Here is a 20595-nt window from a genome sequence, read left to right on the forward strand (position 1 = left end):
TTTACTGGTTTTATAAGATAAATGCTGGAATAATGTTACATATCACAGATTGTTTACAGAAGTGTCCTATATTCAGTGGATCTTTCATTTATTTTGCATGACTTTATTTACGGTGGTGCTCATAAGTTTATGAACCCATGCTAAAGTTGACTATGAAGTTCCCTTGGCCTTTGGAATTAAAATAGCCCCAAATCATCACATACCCTTCACCATACCTAGAGATTGGCATGGTTTTATTTCTGTTAGCCTAATAGCTGGTTTGATTTGCATTGAGAGATGATCTTATGGAAAGTACACCATGCCAATCTCTAGGTATCTAAGGGTATGTGATGATGTGGGGCTATTTTAATTCCAAAGGCCAAGGGAACTTTATCAGGATGCATAGTATCCTGGATTCATGAAATAACTGGCCTTTAAAAATAAAAATCTGCCTGCCTCTATGGGACTTTAACATAGGGGTGTACTTACTTATGCCCCCTGTATTTTAAGGAAGACCATTTATTTATTTACGATACATTATTCATTCACAAAGAAAACTGGTGTCCTTAAAGGTCGGATTGTTCTTAATTCTTTTAATTAAGGCATTAAGATCAATTTCCACAATATGATTTTTTTATTCCTCTTTTTAGTCAACTTTAGCATGGATCCATAAACTTATGGGCGCCACTGTAACATGATTGTAGAAGGTGCAATATTTAGCTAAAAATCTAATCGCAATTAAATTTTTTCCTCAAATCGTTACCCCCTAGTGTGTGTGAATGAGTATAATATGAGCACTTTAAAGTAAAATGTGTTAGGCTATACAATAAGTAGCAAACTCCTTTGAGGAATAACTGTGTATAATGTAAGCCAGTGAGCAGTAGAGAGAGAGAGAGAGTGTGTGTGTGTGTTACCTGGATAGACGCGGAGGCCACCTGGCCAGCCTGGTCAAAGTCGAGGGACACTACGTGGGAGAAGCGGCTGGCGTTGGTGTTCATAGAGGTGGAGCTGTTGCCGAAAGCCTCCAGGATGGTGTAGACCGCCTGCCACTTCTCAGCTGTGTCACCAAAACAAATGTCAAATCGGATGTCATCTTTTGTTTTGGGGGGGATCAGTTATGTTGTTAATATTATTAACTACAAGACATTTGACACGTCTAGCTACTCCTCTACTGTGTGTCTGCCCCTGTGTTTTTGTGAGGACTCTGCCGGCGTACCGGAGAAGATTTTGCCCGTGCTGCCGGCGATAGAGACCAGGTACTGGACCAGGTGCTGGCAGTTGGTGGTCTTGCCGCTGCCGGACTTGCCCAGCAGCACGATGGACTGGTCCTGCCGGGTGGTGAGCAGGTTGCGATAGGCCGACTGGGCCACCGAGTAGATATGAGGTGCAGAGTCATCGCGCCGACAGCCTTTGAACATGTGCATCACCTGATGGGGAGGAAAGAACACACACACACACACACACACAGACAGACAGGGGGGGGGCGCACGGGAGAAGGACAAACACAAAAGCACAGAGGGGATCAAATCCAAGCCACTTATTCAATATGTGGGACAATTAGGGCTGAACGATTAATGTTTTCAAATCGAAATTGAGTTTATGCACTTTTTTCTGCATGTGTTGCTCACACGACATGGACACCCAAAGATGATAGGTGAACATGTCTTGTAAAACCATGGGCTAGGGACCGAATCACCATGACGTCACGCTTACACAAAAATCACTTTCCAGGTAGACAGATGGCCGTTGATTTTAACTGCGGAGATATGTGAATTTGGCAAACTTGTTTATTTCTGTTGTCATTTTCAGCCGTAACTGTAACGTTTAAAGATATGAAGGTAAACACGGAGGTCTGCTTAGATAGATTGGGTCTAAATCAGCTTGCCCGTCATCAGTCTTAAACTTACCTTCTCAGAGTACATGGAGGGTGTGCTTAGGGGGTTGATGATGACCGTATTGAGTCCAGCGTAGGTGTGGATGAGGTTACCTCCATAGCGCTGCCTCAGGCAGTGCATCACACTGGATTCATTCAGGTAGAGCAGTGAAGCCAGGTCCTCTGATCGGTTGTATGATGGAGGGTTGGCCTGCACACGGAGGAGAGAGAGAGAGAGAGAGAGAGAGAGAGAGAGAGAGAGAGAGAGAGAGATATGACCATGATGCCACTCAACTAGTAGGAGAGAAACTGGTACGCCGCATCTCTAGAGGAGCCGCAGCGGAGCCTTATCGAACGTTGTGAAAGAAAATACAGGGAACCAAGCAATCGGCACTTTCCGAACAGGCACACGCTCCAAACAGGCACTGCACTAGTACATACAATTATATATACAATTTCTTGCAATTGCTAATACTGTGGTACACTGTAAAATACAGTGATCATTGATAGAAATGTTATAATGTACGTTCTCACTTTACATGATGAGATCTGATTCTATGAGGAGGTCTATAAAAAATATATAAAATCTTATAATATAAAAGCATAAAAATGGTATGGAACAGTGTGTATCAAACTGAACATTTAGGATCAAACAGAGTCCTACTGCTGCAACACCATTAACAATTTGGAGCCATCTCCCCATTCACCTTTTCTACGTCGTCCTCGTCCACTTCCAGTACTGTCCCATCGTGCTCCAGTTGGATTTTCACCTTGCCCTCTGGCAGGGAGCCAGCCTCCGTCTTCACCACGGTGGCTGCCAAGAGAAAAGACAGGGGAAAAAACGGACAGCTGTTAGCCTTCTGGAAGTCCTCACACTCATCCCTTTTTCTTAACTGGCTAACTAAAAGGCAAAAACATAACATGAGAAGCTCATGATTTTCACGTTTTAAACTTTGAAGCGTGCAGACTACCACATGGATGGAAACACAGCTTTTCAGGCCACTTACAGTCACATGAGACAATGCAACCTTTTCCCTCTGCTGACTGAAAAAAATGATCTTATTACCTTTTACCAATATTCCACACGTGTCTAGCACTAATGAAAATGTGTACTTGTCATGTGTGGATTGACAGATTAGAACGGTCTCTTCTGTTATTGTGGATGTGGTCATAAAAATAATCCAGGTACAATGCACAGCAGAGTATACAACTAAAACCTTACAAATGATTAAAAGTCACAGCCAAAAGGGAGACAAGCAACAAACCTAAAGACAGACCAAACAACGGCTACACAATGTAAGGCTTTTCTAATCATTAACAGGGAGAGTTCAGCTTTTGGGCAATGCACTTATTTACTCTTGAAGAGAGTAAGACAATCAAGACAGATATCATTCTCATGTCTGTGAGCACGAAGCCGTAGTAGGGACATGGTTAGCCTAGCTTAGCATAAATACTGGAAGCGGAGGGAAATAGATAGCCTGGCTTGGCTCAAAGTTAAAAACGATGCCCATCAACACCTCTAACACCGAGTTTCCACCAACTGCGGAACGTCTGCGGATCGGCTCCATGCTCCGCTGTCCTTCAATACCCACCAGCTCCGGATTTGTTGCGCAACGGCATGACTGACAGCTGAAGTCATGAGGACCCACGAGATCTCGAGAAATTCACGTATGGTCGAGCGATATAACAGGATGTATGTTTCAAACATCAGACTGGTGCTGAAGCCAGACACAGACACTGCACAGAAGTGCTGGGCAGATGGACAAACTGTTGCATTCATGCAACTCCCCAAAAATTCTATATTTGCTGGAGCTGAAAGGTTATTGATTACTTGAAGTTGACAGACGCCGATCAACAGAAAAGTCATCCGTAACAATCACGTAATCATTTAAGTTATTGTTGTCATACTGAGATATATAAAAATAAAATAAAAAATAAACTGTATACAGAGGGGATTTGGGCCAAGATAGTGTGATAGCAATACAAGCCTTCCAGTCACACCATTCCTCAGATTTTAGATTAGCAGAGGAGTGATGGGGGGGGCAGCAGCCCAGTGCTACCCCACTGACACATGTTAGGGTGTATTCAAAGGGAAAGGGAATATATTACAATCCAGCAACGATGCGAAACTAATGGGAAACTGAATCATAACAAAGCCAGGGAAACATTACACTTGCCCATCAGAATATCTGCAGTTCACTGCCATTCACTTTGGCTCCCTTTTTCTTTTCTTTTTGCAAACTTTACAATCTATTTTTTCTTTATGAAAACATCCCTCTTGAACTCACACAATTCAGAAAACTACATTCATTATAAATTCATTTTAAAATCTTTTTATATCCTATTATCTTTGTAATAGTCTCACATAACCAGACCTTCTGTCAGCTCTAGCCACTGAAAAGAAGAAGAAAGAGAAATCAGGCCAATTACAAAAGCTGGTCAGTCTGACGTTGTGTTGCCTGAGCTCATTACTATTCATGAGCTCGCCCAGTTGCGCTGGGTAAAGGATGCCAATAGCCAGGCTCTCATTGGCTAGCTGCAATCAGAGTCAAGCAGCTTAGTTCGTTGAATATTAACGATCACAAAATTGAGCTGAGTCTTCCTGCAGGCTTTCTATACCAAGATAGATTGGCTTGAAACAAGGTAACCAAGGCATTTTTTCCACAAACAATGTTACAGAGTCCATGGTAGAACTTCAGACATCACCACAAAGTAATGAAATACGTGTAGCAGGGCACCTTTAAAATTCCAACACAAATAATGTCATGTAAAAAATTGTAATAACACTGGTTTATTAAGATTACATTTTCAGTATTGCAAATGTAATTTGTTTTAGTTAGTTTTTTTGTTTTTTTTTTTTTTTAAAGAAACCCACATTTTTAACAGTGAGAGAAAAATGGCCCACAAAAAGGTGAGACATGTTCTGCAGTGAAATGTTTAGGGAGGAAGCCCATCTCACCCAGGGAGAAGCCATCTTTGTGGACCAGCCAGACTTTCTCGGATCCATACCAGGCCTGCTCGGCTGCGATCTGCTCCTCTGTCTTCACCTGGGGTAGACAAACAACAAGGAGAGAAAATGACTGGACGGTATCTGGAAACAATTATTGTCATGTCACTGGACCACTCACAGTCACACTGGGTCTTTCTGAAGCCCCCAGTACTTCCAGTTTGATACCAGCACATGCTGAAAGGTTATGGAAGAAAGAGGTTGCCAACGTGACGGCCATGCAGTGGATGACAGTGGACTCGAGGGTCTCAGAGTCCACTGAGCACTGCTGCTCTTTCAGGGTGCTGGGTGCATGTGTGTGACAAACTTCCAACCACACAGATGTCAATATAACAAGCCTCAGGGGGTTGTGAAGGGGGTTCAAAGGGAACACTGGTAAGAAGTGTACCAGGGATTACCTCAGTTCAGTGACACAACGGGGACAAAAGTGAAGACGGAACACAACAAAAATACAACTGAACAATAAAAAACTAGGGCTGTCAAAATTAACTGGATAAGAAACAATTTAACCCCACTTCCTTTTAACTCCCCTACTTTTTATTATGAGAGAGAGAGAGAGAGAGAGAGAGAGAGAGAGAGAGAGAGAGAGAGAGAGAGAGAGATGGTTCTCTCCACAAGACAAAAATGATCTGCATTGTACTGTCGATGTGAACTGAGTTACCACCAGAGTATGTCAAGTCTCAAATACCACCTGAGCATTAAAAACTAACTTTAAAAAAATCCCTTTAAAAAGTACATTTAAATGAGATTCAAAAAAATGTGCGATGACTTTGCTATTAATCCCGAATAAATATTTTAAATCATTTGACAACCCTAATTTAACCACATCACACAAGAAAAAGTAAAGAAAAGGAAAACATTTTTGGATGTAAACCAAAAGAAACAATTGAGTCTTAACTATTGGTGACTGCCCAAATGTCACATCATTTGGCCGGGAAAAGTGAACAAGACACACAAGCAAAAAGGGAGAGAGCACAACACAGCACACACACACAAACAGCATTCTACGGTGCAGGGGATCATGGGACGGGCTGGAGGCGCAGTGCAGGCCAGACCTGGGGCTGCTGAGCTGCAGCATGAGATGCCAGAAGGAGGGCCACAGGGTCCTCTTCCACTGATCCCTGGGGATTGGCCAGCATGAAGAGGTCAAAGGTCACAGTTAGACATGAGTAACAAATGTTGTACGGACACACATACAAATAGTTAACATAGATAAGCACACACGGATAAATGTATAGCTGTAGGCGGGCATTGCATCTGAACAAAGTGTAGTTCATCATTCTTATCCAGCACACCTGTGACAGACAGAGAAATCCAGTTTGCTATACTATAAGAGTGGTCAGGACCTGTTATGGTCCACTTACTGGCTTTATGCTAGATCTGCTATAATATTTAACAATACACTTTCACCGGTGAAATGTTTACAGATTCATGGAATAAAATAAACAAAATTGGGGCCATGGACAAAGATTCATCATGAAATGAAAACTGGGAGCAGCTGAACTCAATAATTAGCCACACGACAGCGTGGACGCGCCACACATGCATGCCAACTGTCTAAACAGAAGATACAAAGCCCATGCATGTTGCTTCTATCAGCCTGATGTGGCGTGAAAAGAAATGCATGCCATTGTGTTACAAATTGCACCTCATGTCAATGATAAAACAAGGAAAGACCTGCCAAAAAGCTTTTGACTGAATAAGTCACACTCACTTTATGATGTGTGTAAAATATGAGCCAAAAATAAATCAATCCGTGTTTAGAAAGTAGACTTCGGAAGGTGGGGGGGGTTAGGGTTTGCTGTGAAACCCAGCATCAGATGAGTTAACAACGGTCTCTGTGTTTCCAGTACAAACATATGTTTAGGACATGTTTAGCCTAATTTAGCACAACGACTGGAAGCAGGCATCTTATTTAGGCATTGTACTGAGTTTTTGTTTTGCAGTCCAACAAAAAAAATAGCTCCAATGCTAACTGCTCTCAAACCAACAATGTGTGGTTTCACTCTTTTTTGGCATCAGGTTACATTTAAAAGAAAAATCTTAGGATTACGTACTCCTATACTTTTCCACTACCTTACCTAGGCTAAATATATCCTACATCTATCTCTGTACTGGATTTACAGACATGAAATTACTATCATTATTCCCAGACCATTGATAAAGGTAACGTTCAGACCATTCTTTAAAAATGTGGTTCACTTAATGCCAAATAATAATCCAGGTTCTCCCTTAATTTAATTTTAGAGATGGTCCGATACCATTTTTTGCTTCCCAATACCGATTCAGATATCTGAACTTGCGTATCGGCCGATACCGAGTACCGATCCGATATCAACGTGTCATATATTTTATTATGTTTTAACAAATGTATACTACTATCCCTGTATGGATGTGATATGATTTGTATCTTTGTTGTCGGTCTGGCTCAGGTTAAACTCTTTGTGAAACATGAACAAACACAAACAAGGAATGCCAACTTTCTTTTATAGTTATAACGGAAAAAGAACAGAAATAAACTACTTTAACGTAGATTTTCTTTAGGACTTTATTATGCGGTATCGGATCGGTGCATAAACTCCAGTACTTCCCGATACCGATACCAGCGTTTTAGGCGGTATCAGAGCCGATACCGGTATCGGTATCGGACCATCTCTATTTAATTTCCAACAAATTTCCCAAAACTTTCTCCTACTGTCAGGCAGGGTTATAGTCACAGGAAGGCTAACAATAAAACATAATCAAATCTGATCAGTCAAATAGTGGTTCTGGAATCAATGACTTGTAAAGGGCTAGATCAATCCACATAGTATCCATTACATCAAAAGATGGATGCTGACTACAAGAAATCTTATAGCCTTTCAGATTTTTGTATTGGTCTCAGCATGTTGGGAATACTGCAGTACAGACAAGGGAAATGAGAAAACTAGGAAAAGTTAGGAAGGATTCCAGGCCTTACACTCAAACAAGTCACACGAGTACAAACACCAGCCAGGAGGCCCAGAGGAAGGCTGGAGGGCCGCGGTACCTGGAGGGGCTGCGAGGCCGCGGGGGCTTGGACAGAAGACGAAACACTGACAGCCAGCTCCAGCTTAGCCACAAAGCAACCGCAGCGAGACAACAACCAGCATAAGCAGTGTGTGTACGGTGAGGAGAGAAGGAAAAGAGAATGAGGGGAAGAACGGGAGAAGAAGAAGACAAGGTCAACATGGAACTCTGGATGAAGAAAATGCAGTGTAGTGCATAAAAACAAAGAAAAAGAGCATGGACACTTGACAGCATAATGGAAAAGTGAAAATGACTTTGCAACGAGTAACCATGGGGTGGAGATAAGTCCTATACATTGATAAAATGACAAGGATTTTTGGACGTGTAGATCAGTTCAAACAAATAGTTGTTGTTAACTGTCAGAGTGACACATTAGTAAGCCAGCAGGTCATGTCTGCTGTCACTAACTGACACTCATTATGTGAGTAGGTGACTGACAAGCCCGACAAACTTGTATGTTGTCAGGTTTGTGTGCTCCCTGATCATCTGTGAGGGGAGAACACAGCACTGACTGTACAAACACTAGTGTTTGGGTAGTTCCAACGTCCCCAACAGAGTGATACATCTTCTCTAGTTAAACCAGCTGATTGCGCAACGTCTATTTCAGGAGTGATATTGTCCAGTTAAACTTTAACTCATTCCATAACAATAATTTACGCTTATAAACCTAATAGTTTGCCAATGTGTCAGATATATATTTCATCAACATTTAGATAAATAATTGGACCGGACTCGATATTGGCAGTTACGGCATATTACAGGGCTCGGATCGGGGCCAAGAAATGTTGATCAGGACATCGATAGTGTGTATATAAAACTTTTCAAAAGTTCAAAAGCAGACAAAGAGTCAAAATGTTCAACTGGGAAACTAAGATTAGACTTTTGAGAGCAGCGATAGTTACTAGCTAAGTAAGAGGTAAGTAAGCAATAAGCACATGAAACCGAGCTGGAGAAGTAAGGGGCGGAGCGTTGGAGACAGAGACCCGCAGAGGGGACTATATTTCACTCCCTCATGAGTCACCGTTTTGTCCCAGTCAGGAGGGCAAAAGAGACACCATGCTAATACTTTCCTCTGCTGTGAGCGTCTGTAAATATACACCAATAAACTAAGCATGTTAGGCATGGTGATAATGCTAACAGCCCAACGGAGCAATCGTTGTTTAAGTTAGGGGGGCTGAGGTTCTGCCAGCCAACTCGGAGATGGAGAATACAACAATACAACAACCCTGCTGTAAAACTGTAGGGTGAAGCTCATAATGCAGTTATTTTTAAGGGGGAACATCAGCAGTGTTGATTTGACTCAGTCTAAGGCCATAGTCTGTAGTGCTGTTAAACTATACTTTCACATTACGTTAAACTACGGCACCACAATTTCCTGTTTTTCAATTTTTGGTCATGTGAGAGTTGACATGGGCGTACAAAGAGACATAAAGCCAGAACAAGACATTAATAATATTCAGATGGACAGCAGGGTGATTTACAGGGGCATTGAAGATCCTCATCAGGCGTCTCTGAGCTTCCTCGGTGGGACTGAGCGGCTCCTCCTACAGGTCAAAGCAGCAACACATTGACACTGATGGAGCTGAAGCAAAGCCCATGACTACACACACACACAAAAAGTTACAAAACGTGAATATGTGATTTGTTCCTCAAGGCTCAAGCATTTCTTAAAAAAGGACACTCTGCACACTCAACATTACATAGCATCTTGGCTTATTGTGGAATCTCAAAAGTTAATGTTCAAAGGTGCTCCAAACAGCATGCACACTAGAAAACCAATGCCACACACACGCACACAACAATACAATTTACTGGTTAACAGAAGAATATTTCCAAGACATAAGTTGCTCCAACCCAGCACAGCAAATCAATGTACAGTACCAAGGAAATATATAAACAAATATTGGCGTTCCTGTGGGGCAAAACCCTGACCCTAATCCAACACAAATATTTATCATGGCAATAAGAACACCATGGAGGTTGAATTTGTGTCATGAATATTTCTCATACGGAAGTTAATATCTTTCCAGCAAAGAAATGGATTTCCAATCTACTACATCCCTTAATCCCAAAATATGATACGGTCACTGGTATGCTTTGAGAATCTAGCAGCAGATTCCTAATGTTACTGTACTGCTCAGTGAGAGGCAGCATGTTTTGAGACCAAATCGAGTCTTAGTTGCACAAATTCAACAAGAAAAAAAAGCTTTTTTGTGACCATTTCTGCCATCTGTAAAGTTTCTGGAGAGCTGTGCAATCTGTGCCTGTTCATGGGTTATACTTTGAGGTTCTCTCCCTGAATGCAGCACTGCAGTTAATTGGCTCTACATGGATCTCCTGTTGGTGACTAGACACACTAGGCTGGGGGGACTGTGGCCTTTGTAAAATGGGTGAAAAAAGTGGTGACTGTCCTCCCTGTTTTGATGGTACTGTGGACTCAACAGAAAGGGGTTTAAGGTTGGTAAATCTCAAAAAGAGCAATCTTCTCAAATCTGCAGAATCACAAAAACCTCTATAATCCGTAACAAATTAACAACTTGCTATTTTGAAAGCCAAACCAAGTTTGTTGAAGAAGTTAGAAAGTTGATGAGGAAATAAATTGCCGGTGACTGATAGGACACCAGAATGGGAAATTGTGGTCAGGAAGTTAACAAATACTTCCTACTCCTGCCCAGGAGCACTTGTAAAATAAAACGACTTGACTTGTTCAGTGCCCAGAAACAAAAGACCAAAGACCAAAATCTTCTGACTGTTGAACATGTCAGACACAACATATAAGACAGTTTTATTTCTATGTAGTTTGTCTTAAGGGTAGTACCCTAATAGAAAAAAGACATGAGGTCATTACAATCTAAAGGGTTTATCCCCTTGGGAGCTAAAATGTTATCAGCTAAATTCATGGCATTCCAGTAATTACTTCACGAGACACTGCTCAAGAGGAAATTGTGATCTGGTCAAGGCACCACAGAAAAGGTCAGGGAGCGAGCTACCAAAACCATGAAGAAAACATCCATTGGGGACCTCCAATATACAGTACCATGGCAGTCTGTTAATCATGTCTTTTTCCGCCTATGCACCAAGCTGAGACCCAAACCCGCATCTTTATAACTCGACTCAGGTAAGCCCAAGTGGTTCCGCAAAATTTGAGACCTGGACCTAACCTGAGCCATTAATTTTGCTTTATTAGATTCATTACTGACATTTAGCTTGCCAGGCTAATGCACAACATTGACTACAGTCTCTTTCCCACTGAGGATTAAGCAAAAACGTTCAACACACCCTTTTCTTGTTCTAGACCAAAATCTAATGTCCTCTTACAAATCAAACACTGTCTTGACTTTTGTTTCCTACAGGCAGTGTTGTGCCTGAACGCGTTCATTGAACGATAGTTCATGAACTCGTTCATATTTTGGGCGAACGTGAACTGAACATACCGTATTACTGCCTGATGAACGTTACTGTGAACTCGTTAATTCTGGTGTCTGTGAACGCCACGCTCTCTCATTTTAACTTTGTTCAATAGGTTGCCAGATTTCTATAAAGCCTTCCAGGCGAAAACCCGGCTAAACCACACCGTAAACAGGCCTTAATATGTAGCGGAAAAAACACCCAATCTGGCAACACCAGCCACCAGTGTCGCACCGCCGCATGAGTCATCAAAAATAAAAGCAGCATGGAGGCGACAGAGCAGCAAGGAGGCGTCATATGATGATTTAAACGAGTTTTATGACAAGGTCGGTGAGGATGGGAAAAATCTTACGGCACATTGAACTGAAGCAGCATATGGAAAAAAAGAACTATGAACTAGTTCATTTTTGGAACTGTGAACTTAGATCAACATTTTGAAGTATGAACTATGAACTGAACTAGTTCATTTTAAAATGTATGAACTGAACTTTGAACTAGTTCATGTAGAAAGTGAACTTTCCCAACACTGCCTACAGGACACTCATTACATACTGCAGTATCTTGGCTTATTGTGGAATCTGTTTTGAAGAGACTGTGTTAGTAGTACTCCCAAAGTAAATGTCCAAAGGTGCTTTATTCAGCATGCACACTAGAAAACCAACGCATTCCAGCTATAACTTTACAAGACACACAACACTCCTGGATGTTGAAACCCTTTCTTGTGTTGAACAGAAGGCCAGCAAAGTATTCTTTTAGTGTCTAACGTTTCCCTAGTTATTCTGAGGAAAGGTTAACAATATATTGTGTTCCTTTTTCATGTTCCGTAGCTAGGTTACAATGGCTATCAAGTGACTCTAAAACCGTGCCACACCGAGGTTACACACACACGTGGTGTCAGTAAGCAAACTCTAAAGTGCTCTTATATTTCAAACATGCATTTCAAATGGCCATGCGCTTTCCACACCAATGTCCCACATATTGAGCAGACATGCAAAGTGTGGACTGCGTACCTCTTGTTGACTGACAGCAGTTTGTTGAATTGAAATGACTCCTTGAGGGAGAGACAGTGGACTAAGAGTGGGACGGGGAGGATCGGGGCTCACAGGAGTTTTGAGCGGAGAGGGTTTAGGAGCTGGGATGAAACGTGATGAAGGAGAGACGGAGGAAGATTTCTGGGCCACTGGGGTGGTAGACTGAAGATTTTTAGGGGCGGGTTTTGTTGCCGCAGTTGGTTTTGGCGCAGGTATGAAGCCAGGGGGCGGTGACAAGGGTGAGGGCTTAGGAGCCGGGATAAAGCCAACAACTGGTGGGAGAGAGGAGGGTCTGGAATGGGTCGATTTGGAAGATGTTGGAGCCGCGTGCTCAGAAGCCATACTGGTTGGGTTTCCAGCAGCCACAGGTGATTTGACAAGCTGTACGCCTGGACCAGAGCTTGTAGGTTTGGAATTGACCTCCTGTGGCTTTACGGTGGTTTTATCCTCCTTCTCTTTTATCTGCTGTGGCTCAACGACTTTTTCCTCTTTCTTCTCATTTATCTTCTCCAACTCTAATTTTTCTGGTCGATCATCCTTGCATATTCGTGGCCGGGGCTCCCTTGTCCTGCCTCTGACCATGAGGTTTGTCAACCCTCGTGAAATGTCGTCTTCCGTTTTGACCGCGTCATGTTTAAAAGAGAACCCTGACATCATGGGGGCCTTCGGCACTGGAGCTGGTGCTGGCGCTGCTTTAACTGGTTCGGCAGTAGGCCTGGCTGCTTGTGGTGCTTTGCCTGACTGTTGTGTTGGCACAGTGGTCTCGTCCTCTTCTGCGGGCAGGACCTTCCTGACAACTCGACGAACCACCTTCACTACTTTCTTACGTGTCAGACCCTTGTCCTCCGTGGTATCCATCTGGTTGGTGCTGCTGCCTGGAACGTTAATATCACTATTGGCTGTACCGTTGGCCACACTTTTGCCCATTATGCCATTTTGCTCTCGCTCACCGTTCATAACTGGCTGTGGGCTCAGAGGAGCTTGTGGTGGTTCAGGACTCCTAATTTGCTCTGCCTTCTTTGACGGTGGCTCAGGGCTTTTGAAGCGTTCTGGTACTTTAACAGGTGTCCTGACTTTAGGTGGGGAGGGACTCCTGACCCGGGCTTTCAACTCCGTATGGGAAACTGATGGGGGACTTGTTGACCGGAATAACCCCCTGCCAGGGTCTAGAGCTGGCACAGACTTGGCCCGGCTGGGCAGCCCTTCACTGTCTGACTACTCAGAGAGGAAAGAGAGGAGGTATAAGCGAGAATATTGAAAGAAAATCCAGGCATCATGTTTATAATGATCAAAATATTTATGAGGACTGAACAGCTTGTTGCTTAATACACCCCGAAATCCCCAAAAAGAGGTATTTTCAGGAGCGTTCGCAGGACACTTAAGATGCTATGAGGAACCCAGAATGTCTAGGAGACTTGACTGATGGGTAATATGTTAAAACTTAGTACCAAATGCTTACAGTATGACATGAAGATATTATTACAAGCACAAGTCATCCTCAACACATTTCTACAGCTGTAATAGATAGAGCACCCATCCGTGACTGGCCAAGGGGTAGCAGTCGGTCATCATAAGCCGGTCACAATGTTTACCAGTAAACGCAACATTTTATCCCGTCTGTTTTGTTTTTCAGCAGTGACTATAGTGCTAGTTTGTGTCTGTTAGCTCATAGCTTTAGCAGCAGACTGTTTGACGTCCCGTTGTTGGAAATCCTGTCACACTACACCGTTTAGCTGTCAGCATTTTAGCTGTGTTTAATCCAGTTACTACTGTGGCTAACAGTAGGCTAACGTTACCTGCTGTGTAACGTGTTATTAGTGTTTACTGTAGCTAACGGTAGGCTAACGCTACCTGCTGTGTAACGTGTTATTAGTGTTTACTAGCATGCAGCAATGTTTATGTTGCCTCTAACGTGGGTTTCGGAGCATCAGAGCGCAACGCAGACATATAAGTAGCAGTGTAATGAGCCAATGAAATCTGCATTGCTATTTCGTCAGGTAGATACCTTACGGCAAACGTGCATGTGTGGAAAGTGGTCGCACAACAGCTGAAATGGCATACTCATTCACAGTATCCTTCAATTAAGGAGGAATGAGCACAATATGGATGTATTAACAGGAATGTAGCACAATATGGAGGTATTAACAGGAATGTAGCACAATATGGATGTAAAAGCAGTTATAATTAGCCTATGTGACAATAAAATTTGTTTTGGTTAAAATCAACAAATAATCATGATAATTAATCGTGATCTCAATATTGATCAAAATAATCGTGATTATCATTTTGACCATAATCGTGCAGCCCTATTTTGGACTACTATGATCAAATCTCATCAACAAGCACCTACTCATGTACGGGTACCATTCATCAGGTTGAAATGTGTATTATGACGGCTGTGTACATGAAGAAGCGTTTTCTGAATCCCACATGAAACACTAATGCAAGCAAAGCTCACCGAAATAAGTGAGAGGTTCAGGATATGAATATAAAAATGTTCTTCCACGCCCATGTTTTGCCAAGTCTGATCTCAATTAGTTATGCGTTTGACCCTAACTTTCAATCAGTCGACTTCTACCTAAAAATATGTATTACGATATATCAAGAAATTGGACATAGTTCCCTCCAAAAAACACCTAGATATATCACATGAGCTGGATTGATCCTGGCAGACTAAGAAAGCTCCAACATGAATCTGACGACCACAAGTAAAAAGGACCATTTTTACTTACACTTTTGCTTCCTGGCTTGTTATCTTCTTTAATCTAAATGTGTTGATATAAAAAGGAAAACTAGATCAAAACCTCAACACTACATGAAGCTGTTGTCCATCACACCGTGCAAATCTCAAAACATGCACATTTTCTGATCTTCTACTGCAACATCTTTCTTAAGATACAGGATGTCCAACTATTTCAAGAACTAATAATTTGATGCACTTTGCAATTTGATGGTTATGTGTCCAGCAAATGGCATAGGTGGTACAGAGTCACAGCTGCTATAACATATAAAAAGATGAGAGTGAAAGCCATCACATTCTTAGTGTGATACACGCAAAAGGGCACACGCATTTAAAGACACACATGTTAATGCACAGTTTAAAACACTGTAATACCATGCAGTGTGAGAGTGCTTTATGAAATGTCCAAATGAGACTTCCCTTTTGCTCCCAGAAGGAAAAGCGATGTGAGAATGCCATGTTGGCTGATCTGCTGTCATGGGCTGTGACGGATGAGATGAGAGCAGGAGGAAGAGGAGATGGAGGGGAGCTAGGAGAGGAAGAATGGTGAGAAGACAGATGAATGGAAATGGGAATCATTGCATTTTCAATGTGGGCAGAGCCACATGTTGATGGTAAAGCAGTGCATAGGGACTAGGAGAAGTGGAGGATGAACAGGCGATTAGAGCAGGAGCATTAGCTCTAACCAAAGCGATGCCAGCACCTGCTCAGGGATTACGAACGATACATTTTAACTACCATGAAATGATGTCACTTGAGCTTCAGGTTGGCCGATGATGATATATGAATATTATATTTTAATATTATATATTATAATATTGTCTCATGATATATACCATGAGACAATATAAAGTTGTCTACAGTCATAGATTTAGCCACACTGCATATCTGGATGTTTCTATATTATTTGTAGATCAATGAAATAAAGTATTTTGACCTGTCAGATATTCAAAAAACTGGATTCGCCATGAATTAATTACTAAAAATATCTGTAAACCATATCTCCAGATCATTTACTATATCATCATATAATGATGACAGCATAAAGGTGCATAGGCGGATGATTTCATCCACATCGCCCCCTCCCCACTACAGCCTCCGATCTCCATCTAAAAAGAAAACTACACACTAAAACCCACCTTTGAACTCTAAAAGGTCTTTCATGTAAACTACCACTGCCAATTGCTGTCAGATGAGTAGGCACTGTATGGATTTGATACAATGTGACTGCGATGTGATCAGTCCTTTCCTTCCTTGGTTTTAACTCCATATCAGTAGACAAATACATAAATCACAATCTAAAAACAGGCAGTGTCATTTTTGGGATAGTGGTCACACTGTTTCAGGACAGGTGAGGTTTGCTTCTAAACAACTGTCTGCCTGAAGTTGAAATTGTAAAGGGTTAAGTCAAGGATTTTTTGCCAGGTCTAATGCATCATATTCATCTTTACACTAAACAGAGCAAAGATGGTCTCCAAAAGTCTGACTTGGACTGCAGGCCTTTAAGCCTTTCACTGGGTATGGGACAGTGTCCAGGTCTGGCTCGCGGTCAGTGGCTTTTATCAGTGGTCACTGAATTAGCACACTGACTAACATGTTTATTTTTGGATTAGACAGGGCTGTGGGCTAGATTACTCTCTTAGAGAAAGCCTAACAAGGCACATAGTACCCACAAAGGCAGTGCTGAAGTCACACATCACAAACCTCTTGTTTTTAATACTAAGATGTACAAATAAACAACACCAACTATCAAACCATTCTACCATACTGTCTCCCAGGAAAACATTGAATGTAAGCACATTTCATAATGGAATATTTTCACAATCACCATTTCTTTTCTGTTGACCCACAGATCAAAAGATCAGACCCATGGGAAAACCAAACCCAACATGCATCAATTCATTTTCAAAAAAAAGGAGGCACATCTGAAAGGGACCCAGTCCAAATATACTCAAGTATGTATAACCAAAACATGGTCAACCTGAACAGTCCAAGCAGCAACAATGTCTGAGCCGATAGAGAACCCACTCGGGTCCCCTCAGATAATTTATCGTCTTTCAATGGAATCATATCGTGATGTACAATTACCTTATCTAAACTGATAATAACAAGCACATACTAATGTAACTTTCTCAGAAAATCTGTTGAGGGAATATCATTTGAAGAACTGCAGATTTGCTTTAACATAACACTATTTTTGTGTATGCATGTAAACACAGTCAGTATATAGCTGGAAAAAAAATGTTTTTTCTCCATAATTTTACTTGAAATGATGATTATCTAAAATCTCACTGTAGAAAAGCACCAATTGTCAACCCTACAATATTGTTGCAGTATCGATATCAATGTTTTTGGTCAAGAATATCGTGATATCTGATTTTCTCCATATCGCCCAGCTCTATGAAGGTGTGAGACATACATGAGACATATCGATACACAGAGTTGAATTCTGCGGCAATATAATGGGACTGATTTGATTTGTCCTGGTCCTGGGTTAGGACTTACACACTGGTAACCCAATGGAAGACCTCTGATCATCTGATAATATTACAGCAGAGTGAGTTAGCATGTTAGGAATATGTAAGGAGTATATTGTATATTTATTACAACGATTGTGTGGTTTGTTGCAGATTTATGAAGACTGAAGTGGAAATCGTTAACAATAACTCAATAACATTTTAGCCACACAATTGATCTCAGAATGAAGAATTATGTTAACGGTCTATCTAAAAAAATCTTTATTCAATGTGAATGCACAAAAGACAGACGTGGAGGTGAACTAGATCAAAAACCTGTCAGCTATCACCACTGCCATATCACTACTAAATACCACTTATTTAATTTTGACAGTCTTTTACATTATCTAGATGCCGGCCTCATTTTCACAATTTTACATGGGCTTGCACCTCCACCACTGAGTGAATTTATACAACAGAAGAACAGCAGTGGCAGGGCAAGTAGGGCAGCCACCAGGGGAGACTGTGTATAGACGTAGTAGTTTGGCCAAACAGTCTTCTCAGTAGGGGCCTCAAATTATTGGAACTGCCTTCCTATTGAACTCAGAGAGAGCACTAGCTATCTATTATTTAAAATCACACTCAAAAGATGGATTCAAAACTATCAAAACTGCAATCATCAATAGCTGGTTTACCTCATCCTAGGTACTGCCCTTCTTTGTATTGTACTTATTTTTTCTATATTTTATAATTTTTTGTCCCTCTCGTTTTTTCTCCTCTTCTTCTTTTTTAAATTTTCTTTCTATCTTTCTTGTATTCTTTTTATTAATTTAATATGATGATGTGTTGACCTGCCAAAGGACTACAGATGAAAATTAGCTTTTTTGCTAACTCTGGCCTTTTACATTTTGAGTGTAAACAAAAAATGTCAATTGATGTGCATTGTACCTTTTAAATAAATAAAAATTATATATTATAGTCCTGTCACAACAGGCTATAATTCCCTGAGTTATGAAAACGAGGCAATATGGCTGAAATCATCCGTTCCTAGATTTTTCACGTATACATAGCGGTGTATGAAAAATAACTGATATTCAAAACAAAGAACGGCATTAGATGACACCAAACTTGTCCTTATTGTAAAACAAAACCTTCATCTCGGCATCAGACATTTCAACAACAGAAATGTGTAGAATGATGATGATGATAATGAAGAATCATCGAGGTACAATGTGTCCTAAAGTCTGCTCAAAGTCAAAGTAACATACACACCAGTGGTTCCCCCCCAAAAAGTTGTTCAGCCCGGTGGCAAGTGTCTTTATTTCCAACAAGGGCCCGGCTGGGGCCAGTCACAGACTGATGGCAGCATGAATGTAGAGTCCAGTAGTTTCTGTGATAACAGAATAATCGATGAAATCGCGAAATTGAGAATATAAAAAAAGTTATAAGACAGATTCTATAGGGCCCTACATTAAGTCAGTGCTAAAATCTACTTGGCGATTTGAAGATATGACTATGTCTAAGTTTCCAAGCGAGCCGTCTCACTGTAACTGTAGTTTAAAAAACAAAAAACAATAATTCCCAGTGGCTTAGGCCTGGTGGGGGGCAAGTTAGGCCCCTTCATACAATAAAAGACCTTATCAGAGTAGCACAGCTAATGACACATGTTCAAGATGAACTGAAAACACAACATGGATGTGCACTAGAATTTCAGTCTCAACTACATTTCCCACCATCCTCCTATTAAAAAAAACGTCTACTTCTAAATTCTACCACTCTAACTGATGAACACCCCGAGTAGGAAAAAGGGGAACTGTCACAATGGCGCAAAAGCCGCTATTGTAAAATGTTACTTTCCACAAACCACTCAAGCTGCCTCCTCAGCTAACTGGAGTCTAAAAATAGTATCACCGGCTGAGGGATCTCGGGGGGGCCCACGCTATTTTCCACAAAAGATCCCGCTTCTCGTTACAAGTTATCACACGCTGTTCTACCTGTTAGTGAAGTAATTCCACAACTCCTGTATCCAAATCGTTCCCACAGGTCAACGATAAAAAAAATCAAAAACTGTCCAGAGTCGAGGAGATCTGAGCAACCGGCTGGAGACCCACAGCGGAGAGGGAAACAGCAGAGCCGAGGAGAGGGGGGGGGGGGAGCACTCTGATAGGCCAGCTATTCCTGACAGAGGACAGACAAGAGATGTGGGGACAGCTGTTGTGATATGAGGGTGTTGAGCAGGGGTAAAAATAGGAGCCTCTGCTCTCTAGCCTGGACAGGTCTGCCATGAACTCCCCCCACCCCCCACCATCTCCACCATCCAATCAGCAGCCACACTGTTCCCCACACATGCTGCTGCAGTTGCTGTCGTCTCAGCTGCTTCTGTGTGTGTATCCATGTCAACGCAGCTGAGGGGACCGTTAACGTCGATGAAAACAATGCTCATTTTGTAGGTGGGCCTGCGCAATATATCGCTTTTTAATCGTCATCGCGATATCAACTGGCGCAATACATCGCGAAAGGCTGCAACATATTGCAAAAGACACTCAGAATTTTTTTGTTTATTACTTTAGTTAGTTGAATGAAAACATCAGCAGAAAACTGAACTTTATAACAGAGGTCTTCAATGTTTTTTAAACCAAGGACCCCTTAACTGAAAGAGAGACGGAGCAGGGGGCCCCTATATTGTATAAAAATAAGTTGCATCTTAAACTGGGCCTACAATAACGTGTAGGGTGGCCTAAAGCCACATTTTTCCCCCATAGAATACTAAGCTATTATAATAATAATTGTTGGCATGATTTTATAAAGCATCTTTTAATGTTAAACATACATGTGGCACAGTGAACCCTTGGATTCACTACTGCTGTGTGCATCACTTAGCAGCAGTAGTGTGGCTAAAAAGGGACCGTCACAATTTCCCATATCCCAAAAATTATGTTTGAAATGTCTTGTTGGACCCGACAGTCCACAACCCTATAGATAATAGAATCCATTTACAATGGCATGAAAAAGAAAAACAGAAAATCCTCACAGCTAAGAGAAGCTGGAACCGT

The 20595-nt window shown here is 41.6% G+C and overlaps 1 protein-coding gene across 6 annotated transcripts in view; it reads right to left on the reverse strand.

Annotated features, from left to right (window-relative positions):
* The window catches only part of myo18ab (myosin XVIIIA b), a 161801-nt gene that overhangs the window by 104658 nt on the left and 36548 nt on the right, over window positions 1–20595 (reverse strand). For 3 of the 6 annotated variants that reach the window (XM_028574607.1, XM_028574605.1, XM_028574606.1), the window contains 5 exons: window positions 4812–4899; window positions 2560–2666; window positions 1887–2063; window positions 1196–1406; window positions 894–1036 (listed from right to left, as the gene is read on the reverse strand). In XM_028574607.1, coding sequence (XP_028430408.1) covers window positions 894–1036; window positions 1196–1406; window positions 1887–2063; window positions 2560–2666; window positions 4812–4899 — 726 coding nt within the window. Of the gene's footprint in view, window positions 1–893; window positions 1037–1195; window positions 1407–1886; window positions 2064–2559; window positions 2667–4811; window positions 4900–5914; window positions 5981–7887; window positions 7951–9388; window positions 9452–12325; window positions 13562–15078; window positions 15112–15506; window positions 15616–19536; window positions 19669–20595 lie in introns of those variants that run through there. The other 3 variants (XM_028574602.1, XM_028574603.1, XM_028574604.1) reach the window with 3 other exon arrangements.

The sequence above is a fragment of the Perca flavescens genome, chromosome 3 (genome assembly GCF_004354835.1).
Source record: "Perca flavescens isolate YP-PL-M2 chromosome 3, PFLA_1.0, whole genome shotgun sequence".
NCBI lineage: Eukaryota > Metazoa > Chordata > Actinopteri > Perciformes > Percidae > Perca > Perca flavescens.